Here is a 16302-nt window from a genome sequence, read left to right as displayed (position 1 = left end):
GCAAGCAATGATCAGTACACACTGATACTAGACATGCTTTACCAGTGGGTTGAAGTCATTGCTCATCACTTAACTACTTAGTTCTCTTAAAGGCAAATTGTGTTCCCATATGAGTTTTTAATCTCATTAATATAATGTTTAAAGACGTGCACGACCAGTGAGATGACTCAACACAGAAATGTCCTTGTCATACAAACCTGATGATCTGAATTTGAGCCCTAAAACCTATATAAAAGTGGACTGAGAGAACCAAACTCACAAAGCTGTCCTCTTAATCTCTATACATAGAGGTTTACACAAACACCACACACACACACACACACACACACACACACACACACACACACACACACACACAAGCACACATGCACGCATGCACTCATCCCACACCATCCCACACATACTAATATCATTTTGACACAAGCAGAAATTGAAAGCAGATCTAGAAGGAAGCTCTAGGCCAGTTTGATTGAGAGTAAAATAATAAGCAAGACAAGCCATAAGTCTCAACATCTGCTAGGAGAAAGTGAGTGGCTACATAGAAAAAGAATCATGCTCTTTTAAGTTAGGCAGGAAGTTCAAATGAGAACCAGATACCAAAAATTGAAAAGAAAGTGTTAATACTTTTTTCCCACTCATTAATTTATTTATTCAGTTCAAATCCTGATGGCAGCCCCCTGCCTCCTTAGGGTCCCCCCTTACCCCATTCTGTCCTCCCCTTCTCTTCTGAGAATGGGAAGATGGGAAGATGCCACTTGGTATACCCTGACCCTGGCATATCAGTTCTCTGCAAGGCTAAACATATCCTCTCACAGAGTCTAGACAAAGCTGCTTAGTTAGAGGAACAGGATCCACAGACAGGTAACAGATTTAGGGGCAATCCCTGCTTCAGAGGCACCTGCATGAAGACCAAGCTGCACATCATCTACATATGTTCAGGAGACTTAAGTCCAGCCCCTGCATGCTCTTTAGTTGGTGGCTCAGTCTCTGTGAGGTCCCAAGGGTCCAGGTTAGTTTACTCTATTGGTCTTCCTCTTTGAGTCCCTTTGACAGGCCTCAAAGAAGCAGTGATCCACCTTTGTGGTATTTCCATTTGGTGTTTTAAATACTTATAGGGGCATTTGGGAAGCTTCCCTCTCTAATGTTACTAAGAATATGGGGACATGTTCCAAAGCCCATGATGATGAATTAGCTCAACCTAAATAGCCTGTAATCTGTTGGAATCTGTCTAGCTACCAAACAATTCTTATGGCCCAGTTCCGAAGCAGCATGATTCTAAAATGACAGAGTTTGCATAAGTAATTCTCTCATACACCACTAGGAACTGGTAAAACTTCAAGAAAAGAACAGAATATTTAAATACCAGAGTAAAATGAAAGTAATTTGAAAAGTGGTAGCTACCTTTAATCTGACAACCCTATAACATTTATCTAAGTAATCTAATTGGTATTGATAGTTCTCTAAATATTGGGATAAAGTATGATAAATGTAACTGCAGTGTAATATTTGCACAAAGCTGTAGGTCTAATGAGGGGAAATTATGAATCTGTCTGAAGCCTAGAGTTATCTCCAGAAGAAAAATAAATTATTTCCTGATATTATTACCAGAAAATATCATGGCACTATGCACATTATCTCCTTGCCAAAAACTAAGGTATGTCTAATGTGCCTGTTGATCCAATTATCTATTATAAAATAATTAAAATATCTACCAGTTAAGTACAGTGTGTGAAACTTATTTGTATTTTGCTTGGAACAGCTCAGCTATACTATAATGTTTTTGAACAAAAGAGAAAGTTAAATATAAATATTGGAAATGGTTTTAGATAATATTAAGAAATTCCTATTACAGGTGGTAATGATTGGAATTGTGATGTATTCCTTTAAAATGATCTTAAAAATAATATCACATCTGTGTTTCATTTGCATAACTTCAAAAACTGAAAGAAACTGAAAGCTAGAGTCCATTGTATGTTGTTAATTGTTAAGGCTAGGTTTGAGTTTACCCCAATTCTATCCTCTCCCACATAGATAATTACCTTAACTCTTTGATATAATTCCAGCAAATTGTTATTGTCTGAAACAGCTCTGTGAGGACCAAATCCTATGTCATAAGTGATCACCTGAGATATTATGGACTACATCAGAAAGTATCATCTTTATGCAGATGATTACATGAGAAATCCTTGTCAGATCATAGAAATATGATCACTTATGTTGGTTTTGTGTCTTAGAAATTTATGGGATGTAACTTCAATTTTATATATAACATTGCAATTCAGATAAAATGTTTTCTTGAATTTTTGCAGTTTGATTAAATACCCAATATGGAATCCCTAAATTTTACTTTACATTTTAACCTAATTATAAAGTGAAGTGAAGCTCCGTAGATCTGCTGAGTCTCATTCTTGTGATGAAACTCAGTATGTGATAAAGTTCCTATTAATGCCCTCTGCCTCTAGCTATGAAATGTGATTGACACTAAAGTTAATGCAGTGATTTCATTGATCTCTATTTGGCCACATCAGATGGACATATCAGAATTTGTCAAGTAGCAGAATATACAAACCAGAGTCTTTTTTTTGTTTGTTTTGTTTTATAGGTCTTTTATGTAGAGCCATTATAGTAGAAGCAATGACAGTGGGAGCATTATTGAGCTTGAATTCAGTTTGGGGGTCTTTTACATCAACAACAAAACAAGACTAATAAAGCCAGTCATTTAAAAAATTCCAAGAACTGATGGTGTTATAAGACCTATTCAATTATAGAATTCCCTTAAGAGATGAAAATAAAAAGACCCAGTCCCCCTTGCACCTAAATTATAGATCCATGTTAAAGAATTACCGATGGCAGAAGAAATGAATAGAGAACAATGGTTGATCTTTGGATAGCTGTCGGACTCCTATTACAGTAGCAAGATAGAACTTGCTAAATAACACAACTCACATCATAGGCATGGAAGTTTGCTATGTCAGGAAGAGGCCACTGTCCTCTTCTCCCAACACCCCCCCTGCCCCCCAAAAAAATATACCAAGTGGGAAGGCACAGGATGGCAAAGAATGGAAGCATGGGAAGTCTCGGGAAGCATATGTCCATAGTCCTAAGACAAAAAACTCAGGGGCTTTCCGGACTCCTTCAAGATACTAGAGTTTGTAAAGGCAAGCATGTGCGGCTTCCCAGATGCCTGTCTCCCTGGAAGAATGTTTGTCTTCCCACCTTTGTCTACACAGATCAACTCAGCTCCAAGCTCCTCTGGTGCCTGAGACAACCTTCCCCATCAGGACCTGGGAATCGATGACAGTCATTTCTTTATTTTTCCACTGGAAATGACACTTGTTTCAGTTTATTCTTAAAAGGTTTGAAGGAAGCTGGATTGGTTGCATTGTGCTCCTGCTTGTGAAAACACCAATATCCTCCTTTTTAGAAAATAAGTATCAATGAATTGTCCTTCTTTAAAAAAATACTTATTTGGATATGAAATTAAAAGCAAAGTCTATTCTCAACTGAGCAGGATATGTGGCTTCTGTGTTGTTTGCATGTGTTTTCTTTAAGAGACATGTAGGAAAATAAGTATACCTTTTCTCCAATATATATAATGTTTTACTTATTTACTGTGGTGGCTTTTTTATTTCTGTAGTACTCATATGGCAATAATGGTTATATAGAAGTTGCAGACATGAGTCTGTTTCTAATGGTAAAAGACCTGAGCTGTGAACTGTGACATTGTTTTAAAAATCATCCCGTTTTCTAATGTCCATGCATTGGTCCAGCTTCTTAATCTTTATTTAAAGGTGTGCTCCTTTACCCTTTTCCTTCCTTTCTTTCTTCTTTCCTTCTTTCATCCCCTTCTCACTGTCTGTCTCTTTCTGTCTCTCTTCCTTCTCTCTTGCTGCTTCCCTCTCTCCCTGCCTTTCTTTTTTTTTTAATTAGGTATTTTCCTCGTTTACATTTTCAATGCTATCCCAAAGGTCCCCCATACCCACCCCCCCCAATCCCTTACCCACCCACTCCCCATTTTTGGCCCTGGTGTTCCCCTGTACTGGGGCATATAAAATTTGCAAGTCCAATGGGCCTCTCTTTGCAGTGATGGCCGACTAGGCCATCTTTTGATACTTATGCAGCTAAAGACAAGAGCTCCCGGGTACTGGTTAGTTCATATTGTTGTTCCACCTATAGGGTTGCAGTTCCCTTTAGCTCCTTGGGTAATTTCTCTAGCTCCTCCATTGGGGGCCGTGTGACCCATCCAATAGCTGACTGTGATCATCCACTTCTGTGTTTGCTAGTCCCCGGCATAGTCTCACAAGAGAGAGCTATATCTGGGTCCTTTCAGCAAAATCTTGCTAGTGTATGCAATGGTGTCAGCATTTGGAAGCTGATTATGGGATGGATCCCTGCATATGGCAATCACTAGATGGTCCATCCTTTCGTCACAGCTCCAAATTTTGTCTCTGTAACTCCTTCCGTGGGTGTTTTGTTCCCATTTCTAAGAAAGGGTAAAGTGTCCACACTTTGGTCTTCGTTCTTCTTGAATTTCATGCGTTTGGCAAGGTGTATCTTATATCTTGGGTATCCTAAGTTTCTGGGCTAATATCCACTTATCAGTGAGTACATATTGTGTGAGTTCCTTTGTGATTGGCAAACCAGAGTCTTGATATTGGAAGACTGTGACTACTGATTTGTGAAACAGTATTTCCCATGACAGTTTTAACATTACTAGGTATGAACTTCAACATACTGTCACAGGAGATTTCTTTGGTTCTTCCTGTGATGTTAATATTGGGTAAAACTGAAACATTCACACCAATGCTTTTAATTTTAGAGTAATGCTCTACTGCAAGAACTCCTTTTAAAATGATTTAAAAGATTCACAAGATGCAACTAAACTCAATGTCCTGAGTTCCATCCCAGGGACCCACATGGGGAAAAAAAGGAACTGAGTCCAGAAAAAATGTAAAAAATGTTACACAGAGACAGAGAGGGGGCGAGGGGAGAGAACACCAAGTACAAGTACACTCACAAACAATAAATTAAAGTAAGCCATAGAAGATAAACAGAGCAGAGCAAATATTGAAAACATTACTGAAGGGACATGAAGCACTTGAAGAAATGATTCATTTGTGGAGTTAGACGACTTAACTCATCACCTGCCACACATATTCTATCCAAACAACCCTTTAAATCCACGCCAACACCTTAGATTCTTCAAGATTTATTTAATCATATATCTGAATATTTTAATTTATTGATAGAATTGACCCCGTTATAAAGTTAGTATATCTTTGAACAAAAATATTGTGGTCTTAGGGAGATATTCTCATTACACAGGAACATATTTGTCAAATGAATATTTCATAATAACTTGGTAATTGTTTTAAATTACTTTTTGAATATAAATAGTACTGCTAACATTTACTATCCTGTTCTATTTATTGTTCAGCTCAGAGTGAAAATTTTGATTGCCTTCCAAATTTAGCATTTATTTTCAAGCTAATTCTAAATAATTCTAGTACAGCCAATACCATAGGAATGGCAAGTGATGGAACACAGAAAGCCCTTGGAAGCAAGAAACTGTGAAGGTCAATATGGAAATATTCTGTAAATGTCATGTTGTAATGGTGGGTTGATGGAGAGCTAGCTACCACTAAACCCATTAACCTTCTTTTAGATGGAAACTACACAAATAGAAATGAAGAAAAGATCCCCAACTTCTATAAACACCACACTGGATATACTGGAAGACACTACCCTCGGACACAGAGAAGGTAAAGTGAAAACACTACCTGAAAATACCTGAACACAATACGGTATTGAATAATTCTCAGTACTGAACTATTTGCAAAATCCATTCTTACATTATTTAGCCGTCCTTTTAGAGTCTAAGGAAGGATAAGCAAAATATAAGTAATACTGTGAGGATATTAGGATGAGCACTATATGAAAATTCAGAATAAAGTGTCCAACAATGGAGCATGTTGTTAAAAAGGTATCAAGGTACAGTCACAAACTGCATATGGTGCCAGTTGCAGTTGAAAGAAATAGACACAGATGTAAAGAGGTAGAATTAAATAACCGCTGTATGATATCAATTTCAGTAGTTGGCATAAGCATTTTGTAGTCACCTCCTGTTGCAGTTGCAATGGGCTAAGTTTGAATATCTGCTGAATGTCCATGGAGTGCTAGTCTTTCTGCAGGAGCAGAGTCTTTTAATTAATTGCTTATTGATTGCAGTTTCCCACGGTCCATGGATTTTTTTCACCACAACCAAAACATATAAAATATAAAGAATGTGTTAACTGGCTGTTATATTATGTTAGTAAATCTCAGCGCAGCTTCAGACTGTTGGTGCTTCTGTTGGGATGGGAAGATGAATCTGGACCTTTGGTGGCAGTCTTTGTTCTAACCTCCTGTTCTTCAACGTTCACCTGTATAATCACAATACCTCAGAGTATTTTAGGTTCATCTATTTGTTTTTTTTTTTACATTTGACCAGTGGTTCTTTATCATGGACTATTTCAAAAGCTAATAAATTATAAAGCATACAAATATAGAAATTAACAATCATCTTATTCTCACCCATGCTTGGTTTATGAGAAATTTATGCTTTCCTATTAATACATTGTTGGCTTCATTTACATTACATTTTTCTAGCTCAATATTCACAAACAAAATAGGAGAGGTTGATTTCACCTTGTTGCATATTAGTATAGACTGTATTTGCTAATTACAACATGCAAAATCAAGATCTGCAGAGCTCTGTGCGTGAAAGTGTCAAATTTTCTACTATCAAGAATTCAAACATTTTTTTTCAATAGTTAACTTTTTTCATCTTTCATTTTAGAACCAGAAACATCCAGGAAGAAATGCCCAATATGTTGGCATAAGTTTATTAAAACCTGCTTCATCTGGAAATGCTCTCCCTGTTGGGTAAAACTGAACGAGTTTGCTGATAGAGTTATAACACACCCATTGGCTGATCTTTTTCTTGTCATCTGCATCGTTTTAAACATATGCTTCCTCGCCCTAGAACATTTTCCAATGAGCGAGGAGCTCAGGTCTCTCCTTCACGTTGGAAATTTGGTAAGAACTCATCATTCATTGTTTTCATTCATAGTTTCTGGGTTTTGTAATTTTGTAATTGCTATCCTTATTGGTTAATCTTATAACCACACTATGCTGCTGTAAGCATGGATTGTGTTGGTATTGAGTAAGATGGTATGTTCATACCATGTTCACTTCAGCCCCTACATTGTCAATAGTGTTACCATCAGAAGTTTGACAATCAAAACTCAAGATTCTATCATTTAAATTTGCAATCCTACCCTGTCTCCTGGCAATGAAATTAAATGGAAGCAATTTATAGTTTAATCCTTACCAAACATACATTATAGGTATGAATGTCCTATAATGAGCAGAGACCAGGGGTATGATAATATCAATGGTAGCTTTCTTCTGCATTCTGAATCCTGACTACAGCAGTAAATGGACCCATTTGTTTCCTCTGACTCTCTTTATGTTAGATTGGTGCTTATCATTTTAACCAGGTACTTTTGAGATTTCTGTGTAGTTTTTCAAATATGACACAAAAATAAAATAGATTTCTATGGATTTATGAACATGTTAACGCCCAAGCAAATGAATGTTGCTTAAATTTTTTAACTGCATTTTGTATAGTAGCTAAGTACTATACACAAAACAAGCCAGCAGTCCATTTCAAAATATACATAGTCGATACTATAATAATGGGACTCTAAGGAGATGGCTTAGTGGTTAAGAGTACGTAGTGCTCTTGTAGAGGACCTAAGGTCAGTTCCTAGAGCACCTTGCACCCCAGTAGGCAGCTCACAACTGCCTGTTACTCCAGCTTCAGCACAGATCTGACTCTTTGACCTCAGCATGCATCTGCACTTACATAACACATACATACACGCACACACACACACACACACACACACACACACACACACACACGAATGAGGGCATGCATGGACACACACACACAGTATTTTTGTTTTGTTTGGGGGGGTGGTTGTTTTGTTGTTGTTGGTGGTGGTTTGGTTTGGTTTTTGTTTGTTTTTCTTTTTTCCTGATTTTTTATTGGATTTTTTAAATTTACATTTCAAATGTTATTCCCTTTGCCATTTTCCCCCTCCAGAAACTCCCTATTCCATCCTCCCTCCCCCTGCTTCTATGAGGGAGCTTACCCACATGCCCACCCACTCCTGCCTCCCTGCCCAGGATTAAGTGCCTCTCCTCCCGTTGATGTCCGACAAAGCCATCCTCTGATACATATGTGACTGGAGCCATGGAACCCTCAATGTATACTCTTTGGTTGGTGGTTTAGTTCCTGGGAGCTCTGGAGGGTCTGGTTGGTTGATAATCTTTTTTCTTCCTATGGGTTGCAAAACCCTTCAGCTCCTTCAGCCCTTTCTCTAACTCCTCCATTGGAGACCCCATACTCAGTCCAATGGTTGACTGCGAGCATCGACCTCTGTATTTGCCAAGCTCTGAAAGAGCCTTTCAGAAGACAGCTATATCAGGCTCCTGTCAGCAAGCACTTCCTGGCATCCACAATAGTGTCTGCACTTGGTGACTGTATATGGGATGGATCCCCAGGTCGGACAGTCTCTGTATGGTCTTTCCTTCAGTCTCTGCTCCACTCTTTGTCACCATATTTGCTCCTGTGATTATTTGTCCCCCCTTCTAAGAAAGAATGAAGCATCCACACTTTGGTCTTCCTTCTTGAACTTCACCCAGACTGTGAATTGTATCTTGGGTATTCTGAGCTTTTAGGCTAATATCCACTTATCAGTGAGTGCATACCATGTGTGGTCTTTTGTGACGTAACTCAGGTTACGTCGCTCAGGATGATATTTTCTAGTTTCATCCATTTGCCTAAGAATTCCATGAATTCATCATTTTTAATAGCTGAGTAGAACTCCATTGTGCAAATGTACCATATTTTCTGTATCCATTCCTCTGTTGAAGGATATCTGGCTATTTCCAGCTTCTGGCTATTTTAAATTAGGCAGTATTTTTCAAGACAGGGTTTCTCTGTGCATCCCTGGAACTCAGCATGTAGACCAGGCTGGCCTCGATCTCAAAGATCCACCTGCCTCTGCCTCCCAAGTGCTGGGAATAAAGGCTTGCACCGCCACCCTGACACACACATACACACACACACACACACACACACACACACACACACACACACATACACTTTTTAATGAATAAATGAAATTGTTAAGAGTTTAGAAATCACTGCCAGCATAACTTTTGAAATATCATTTCCGTATGTTTATTCTGTTCTTTTCTTGATCATGTGTGTACTTTTTAATAGTTATAATATAGTTACAGCATTTCCCCTTTCCTCCTCTCACGTACTCCTATATACCTTCTTCACGCTCCATTAAATTTATGGCCTGTTTTTTTTCAATAAGTGTCATTGTATCCATGTGCACATGCATAAATATGTACTTCTTACGTTCATTCGTGAGTTTAATGGTTCAGTGTCTTAATATATATTCCATATTTCCAAAGAAGAATTTCAAATGTAATCACATTTATTCAGATAATCTTTCCTCAAGAACAGCGTTAATTAAATTGCAATATTCCATACATTAGGGCTTAAAATTGAAAATTAAAGAAAGCCTATGAACGTATTATAATACAGACCCTAACCCAAAAAGGGCCTGAAAAGAACTGTGTAGCAGGTCATGGCGTGGAGCTCCCTCTATGTCATATGCCTGTGTGTGAGTGTGAAGCTCTCTCTAAGTCACAGGCCTGTGTGTGAGTGTGACTTTCCCTGCATGTCACAGGCCTGTGTGTTGAATGTTAACTGCGGAAATGTTCTTACCATATGTTTGGTTTCCTTTCAGGTTTTTATTGGAATTTACACAATAGAAATGATTTTGAAGATAATCGCTATGCATCCATATGGGTATTTTCAAATAAGCTGGAATATTTTTGACAGTATACTTGTGGTTTTGGAGTTAACAGAAATTTTACTAGCAGATGTTGAAGGACTAGCTGTTTTAATAACAGTCCCAGTAAGTAGAATTCAAGACCAAATTTTTATTTTATTGTAGTATATCTCACTTTCTTGAACATAAAAGGACAATACTAAAACATTTTTAAATGGAAATATTAGATCCTCTGTAAAATTCCTTTAGTTCTGAAAATAATAGTTAATGTTTTCAATGTGCATAAATGTAGGAGAAAGTTAATGTTAAGAAAAACCAAATATGTTATAAAGAGAAACAAAAACAAAGAGTGGATGTTTTTGCCCACCAGATAATAAAATACAAACCTGTCACAATAAGAAAAATATAATAGTGACTGTGAATTAACAAGTAGGTTAAGAATATATATATAGAATTAGTGTATAAAATTATAAAATGTGTAAGATGTATTATGAATGTAAAGTAATACACTTGTTTTTATCAATAATGTTGAAATTGGTATGACTTTAAAATCTATACATAAATGACTGCATGATTCTGATGAAACTTTAATTGTGTATCATAATCAACACTGACCTTCTGTTGATTTTTTCCCTATTATTTTACATTTGTCTATTAGTTGATATTTATAAAACTGGGGAAGTACGGACCACCATTTAAGAGTTTGATGCGCATCCTTGGTAGCTCATTGATGGCCCTGAAAGATTTGGTCCTGTTGCTCTGCATATTCGTTTACTTCTCTGCTGTGTTCGGCATGAAGCTGTTTGGTCGAAGTTACAAGGATTGTGTCTGCCACATAAAGGAAGACTGCCAACCCCAACGCTGGCACATGAGTGACTTCCTTCATGCCTACATGACCGTGTTCCGAATCCTCTGTGGAGAGTGGATAGAGACATTATGGGAGTGTATGGAGGTTGCAGGCCAGGCCTGGTGTATTCCTTTTTACATGATGGTCATTTTAATTGGAAACTTATTGGTAAGAATTAGTTGCCTTTATTTTTTATTAACAACAACAACAACAAAAACAAACCCTGCTAACCTGTATATGTTTGGATTTGATGGATTGATAGAATCAAGTGATCTATAGCTGTGTTGTCCAAAATAGTGGGGTACTTGATGATTCCCGATTGAAACACAACTGGTCCAATTTGAGCCATGTAGTACCTGAAAAATATATACTGGATTTGTCTTATTCCTAAAGAATGTGTGCTATTAATAGATTTGTATTTATATTATAATAATATTTAAAAGCATATAGTTTAATGAAATGCATTAATATATCCTTTCTTTAATATTACATGTGTGATTTCCACATTTCTATTGGCTAGCAGACTGTCATAACATCATTCATCAAAGTAGCTTTGACATCATGTGGAAATGGTTAGACCTATAGTTTCCAATTCCATACAGGTATATGGAAGCATAATTCACCTTGTAACTCTATTCCCAAAAGATTTGTTTGTCCATTAAATTTTAAGAAGCCCTTAAATGCAACAGTGGCTGTCAACCTACCTGCACGTTGCCATTACCTGGGTAATTTTTAATGGAGCACTCGTGCCTCAAATACAGACCAACAGATACTGATGTTATTGATATGTTGTGAACTTGTCATTAGACAATAATATTTTTTTATTCTTAGTTGACCAAGCAGTGCACCAATGATTGTAAACCAATATGTATACAAGTGTTCTGCATTAGATAAGGAAGAAAACTTTTAATTTTCAATTTCTTTACCATTGAACTACTGCCAAATGAATTGATTAAGGAACCTTCACTGCTTCTAAATCAATCATATGGCATAAAAAATTTTTAAATGTGTCCCCCAGAACAAAAAAAGGACTTGATATTTTCTTGTGTTTTTTTATATTTTCTTATAGATTTCTTTAATTTTTCTTTTTCTTTTGTCATGAAAATAAATTGTTTTGCAAAAGACTTAAAAAAGGAAAAACAATAATCTAAAAATAGTATATACATACATATATACATATATGCAGCAATTGAAAACAGGATCAAAGTGGTTGTCTGTAAATTAAACAGGACTTGATTATATTTCTAAGTGATAGCAAAGTCAAAATATACACTACTGTTGCTTTGAAAGTAATTTATATACAATGATTTTGAATTAGGTTGTGCATAAGTTGTTTGTATCCATTTACTATGAGACAGTATTTTATGTAATGATTGCTCCCTTGTCTTTAAAAGTAGTATTTGAGCTCAGTACTATGCCTAACTCACTGGAGCTTACCATCCTTTCGCTGGGTGTTTGCACACGTTGCTGGACGGGGCTCAACTGAAAATGGGCTTGCCATAGGCATTTGTTAGTAAAATGCTTGTCTGCCGCTTGTAATACTACCTGTTTCTAAGTTAGTGTTTGTTCTCTCACTTTAAGGAAACCTGGCTCCACGAGGAAGCAAGATTTTGGCATAGGACAATCTAGAATATCCTTTAGATTTGACATCTCTAAACCTTCTAATTTTCACCCTGGAAACAGAAACAAATCAAACTACATAGCTGAGTGTTGTGAACTTACAATTTGTTGTTTGGTGGAGTAGTAAAATTCCTGATAGCAGTCACAAGTTCCCGAGTCCTCTTGTTCAATCTTTGGCATCAAAAGAAAATCACTATAACTACACCAGCAAAACTAGCAACTCACCAAACAACGAAACAGAAGTCTGTTCACATAATCTGCTAGCAAGGCACCTACCAATGAGCATTGTGATGCAGTTGATAAGTTTTCATGTCTCAGACTAGAACTTTCAGAGGTCTGTTTTTAATCATATTAAACAAAACAAGCAAGATACATTAAATGTCATTTCCCTTTTTTTTTTAAGATACTTTACCTCTTTGTGACATTGGTGAGCTCTTTCAGTTACTATGATGCTACATCGGAAGTGAACAAAGAAGCCAAAAACCTTCAGCTTGCCATGGCAAGGATAAAGTCGGGAATAAACTCCATGCTTCTTAAATTAATGTGCACAGAAAGAAGTGTTCCTACAGAAGCAACAGACCAAATATGTGATCCAAGTGTTAAAGAGAATATTTCTGGCCATACTCTTTCTGAACTGAGCAACACCCAAACTTTCCTCAGATATAAGGACCAGAGCAGCAGCACTGAGAAAACTCCAGTGACTGAATCTGAGAGTCAATCTCTGATTGCTAGTCCCAGTGCCTCTGAAACTGTGCCGATTGCTTCAGGAGAATCTGATATAGAAAATCTGGATAACAAGGAGACTCGGAGCAAGTCTGGGAATGGAGGCAGTAAAGAGGTAAGGTGTTCAATTATATTCATTTTTTTTTTAGTGTGGATTTGTGGTTTTGTTCAAAAGAAATAAGTCAATGCTGATGTTATAGAGTTAAATTGCACATTTGATTTTAAATCCACCTTACCTAACTACTGGGTTCCATGGTTTTGACCAAATTATGTAAGTGCCCAAGCTTTTGTTTCTTTATCCGAAAATGAAGATATATTTCTTTTAGAGGGAAGAAGTAAGAGAAATAGTAGCGACTTTGCCTAGAGTAAAGTGATATTCTGGAGATATAAGATGGTATAATTGTGGTGATGAAAATCATTTTTAAAGCACATACATACTTTTGTAAAACATCAAGGTATATGATTGGGAGATGTGGATTCCTTGTGTATTATCATCTTCAAGATGTGAGAATAGCTTAAAAGAGTAGGGCATGATTCTTTCTTGCTTGTTAAGAATGAAAGTTTAGTCCATTCATGTCTACCATATATATAAATTAAAGTACATTAAGACTAAAAAAAATAATAAAGTCACTAGTTTGAATTGTGACTAGTTGGTAATTTTATAAATTCCTGACTTAGAAAAAAAATAGCACACACATTAAAAAGTTGTTGTTCACTTAGCTTCTGAAATATTTAGTGTTGTATCCTTTCCACTTAGAAATAACTTAATGCATTATCAAAAGGTAAAGTTCAGTAAGAGCCATTCTTACACAGAGCACTATGTGCTGTATCAGCTTGAAGCTCTGAGTCTTATTGGGCATCATCTCAGGTCAGTCTAAGGCCCCAGAGAAGGACAGATTGCAGCTTCTCCATGTCCCCATCATGCCTGGCAGCCCTTTCATCAAACCTCTGCTGGTTAGGCATATGTGTTCTATTATAATGCTTCAAATGTGTCTTCTGATGCAAGTTCAGGATGAGTAATCAGTAGCCCCTAAACTTCCCTCTGAGCACATCAATATTGTTGGCTTTCTTTATCCTTAATCACAAGATGATTGCAATCCCTGTTCCTCAAACATTCACACGTATCTTTCTTCTCTGAACACTTGGTTTCCATGCAGCTCTACATAGAACTGCTGTATAGCATAGTAAATAGAACCAGGTTTTCATCAGAAAATCTTAATAATATCATTAGAAAGTCTAAAGCACAAAATACAGAATAAAAGAACAATGTAAAATAACTGTAAATATTGAATTTTAGAGTCTGTCAATAATATTGTATGCTTATTTAAGCCTATATTTGGATAAATAATTTCTCAAAGATTTATTCCTTTACATATATGCTAGGTTATATATTTAATTAGTCATTTTGTCGATTATGTAGTCCAAGAATATTTAGTGTACCTTGGTCTAAAAATACAACTAGTAAAGAATGAAAAACACTAATTTAAGAAATATAGTTTCATTTGTATACATTTATCCTTCCTTTGAAATATTATGTATGTACATAAGACTGATCAAACTACTCATCAAGTTGTGAAACTTTTAAAAAATATAGTGTTATATCACAATACATTTTTCATGACATTCTGTAACCTACCAAAGTAAATTATAATTTATATTTTGAGCTCTATGTGATATAATTAAAAGTAAAGCTGTCGAAGTATCATATCAATATCATATGGACAAGTGTTTGATAATATGTATAGCAAGTATGCAAATATTTATATATATATATATACATACATATATATACATACATACATATATATATATATACATATATATATATAATATCTTTCTGCCCACTTTGTTTCTTTGCTCAAGCAACACATTATACTGAAATTACAAATGAATGTGTAAAAACTAAAGCAAAGAAAGCATTCTATTGTACTGATTGTGCATAAGATTACAAGGAATGACCAAGTATCGATAAGTTCTTTTTCCAAAATCTATCTAAATAATCCTGCAGTAATAACATTTCTATATACTCATTGTGATTTGTCTAGATTAGGAAATATCTTTTGGTGCTACTGGCTTATAGGACTCTGGTGCATTTAAAGGATAGTACATGTTTATGTCCATTTCAAAGTCAAGTAAACCAAGTGTCTACCACATGTACAAAGCGATAAACACTTTGACTCAGCAGCCTTGGGCTCTGTCATGGGCAAGTGCAAATGAAGAACCACTCTCTCTCCACGATCTTCCTATATGGCTTTATCCACTTGCCCCACTCTGTCGAGAGACCTCTTCTGTGTGTGCTTCTCTTTTCATATCGTTATAACATCATGTACAAAGTTGACAAGCACAAAACTATCTGGATTGGATTAAGCAGTTACAATGAAATTTATTTTCCACTCAGTGGTAGAATGAATTATTGTGATGTATCTATCTAATTAAAACAACACATATAAGTCCCATGTGAATTGTCTTAAAATTCATAACATAATTATTTTATAAACAATAAGTAAAGTCCTTTATACCTAAACTTTAATTTTATTCAAAGTTATTTTCACTTAAGTATTTCAAAGTAACATATAAAGCAAATATATACATAATGAATTTCATTTCAGGTCAGCCACAACTACTTTAAAATCTTTTAACTTTGATAATATTTCTTTTGTATATCATATTTACTTATGAAAATGAAACAAACCCACAATAATCAAGTTAAACATTGACCGTAACTTTTTGTTGGGGCTATAACTTTTTCTAGAAAATGAAGCAGTCTAGCTCATCTGAGTGCAGCACAGTTGATATCGCTATTTCTGAAGAAGAAGAAATGGTCTATGAACATGAAAAGTCAAAGCTTCATAAAAATGGCAAGTAGTTGTTTCTTTAGTATCTTTATTCTAAAATAGACTATATTTCTGAATTTCACTAATGATGCAATATTCACTCAGAACTTTAATTGTTAAAAAAAAGTTACATACATATTGAAATGTATGCATATCAGCACACCTATAACTTAACAGATACAATAAGTATCAAGAAAAGAATCATCTTTAGGAAAAAGAAAGAGTCTGTTTGGAACAGTGTAATGTGGTAGGTAAAAGCTGTCTCTGACATCAACAGCTTCATTTCATCTTTCTGTCGGACTGTCTGTGTCCATTTACTCTTCCCAGCACTGCCTTCCTATCTAAACAGTCATGAACT

The 16302-nt window shown here is 35.9% G+C and overlaps 1 protein-coding gene across 1 annotated transcript in view; it reads left to right on the top strand.

Annotated features, from left to right (window-relative positions):
• Positions 1–16302, top strand: part of Scn7a (sodium channel, voltage-gated, type VII, alpha) — a 111485-nt gene that overhangs the window by 74133 nt on the left and 21050 nt on the right. Inside the window, exons 11-16 of the mRNA NM_009135.2 lie at positions 5666–5762; positions 6839–7077; positions 9876–10046; positions 10579–10935; positions 12791–13225; positions 15863–15968. Coding sequence (NP_033161.2) covers positions 5666–5762; positions 6839–7077; positions 9876–10046; positions 10579–10935; positions 12791–13225; positions 15863–15968 — 1405 coding nt within the window. The remainder of the gene's footprint in view (positions 1–5665; positions 5763–6838; positions 7078–9875; positions 10047–10578; positions 10936–12790; positions 13226–15862; positions 15969–16302) is intronic.

This window comes from Mus musculus, chromosome 2 (assembly GCF_000001635.26).
Source record: "Mus musculus strain C57BL/6J chromosome 2, GRCm38.p6 C57BL/6J".
Taxonomy (NCBI): domain Eukaryota; kingdom Metazoa; phylum Chordata; class Mammalia; order Rodentia; family Muridae; genus Mus; species Mus musculus.
This window is presented reverse-complemented; position numbering and strand designations above follow the sequence as displayed.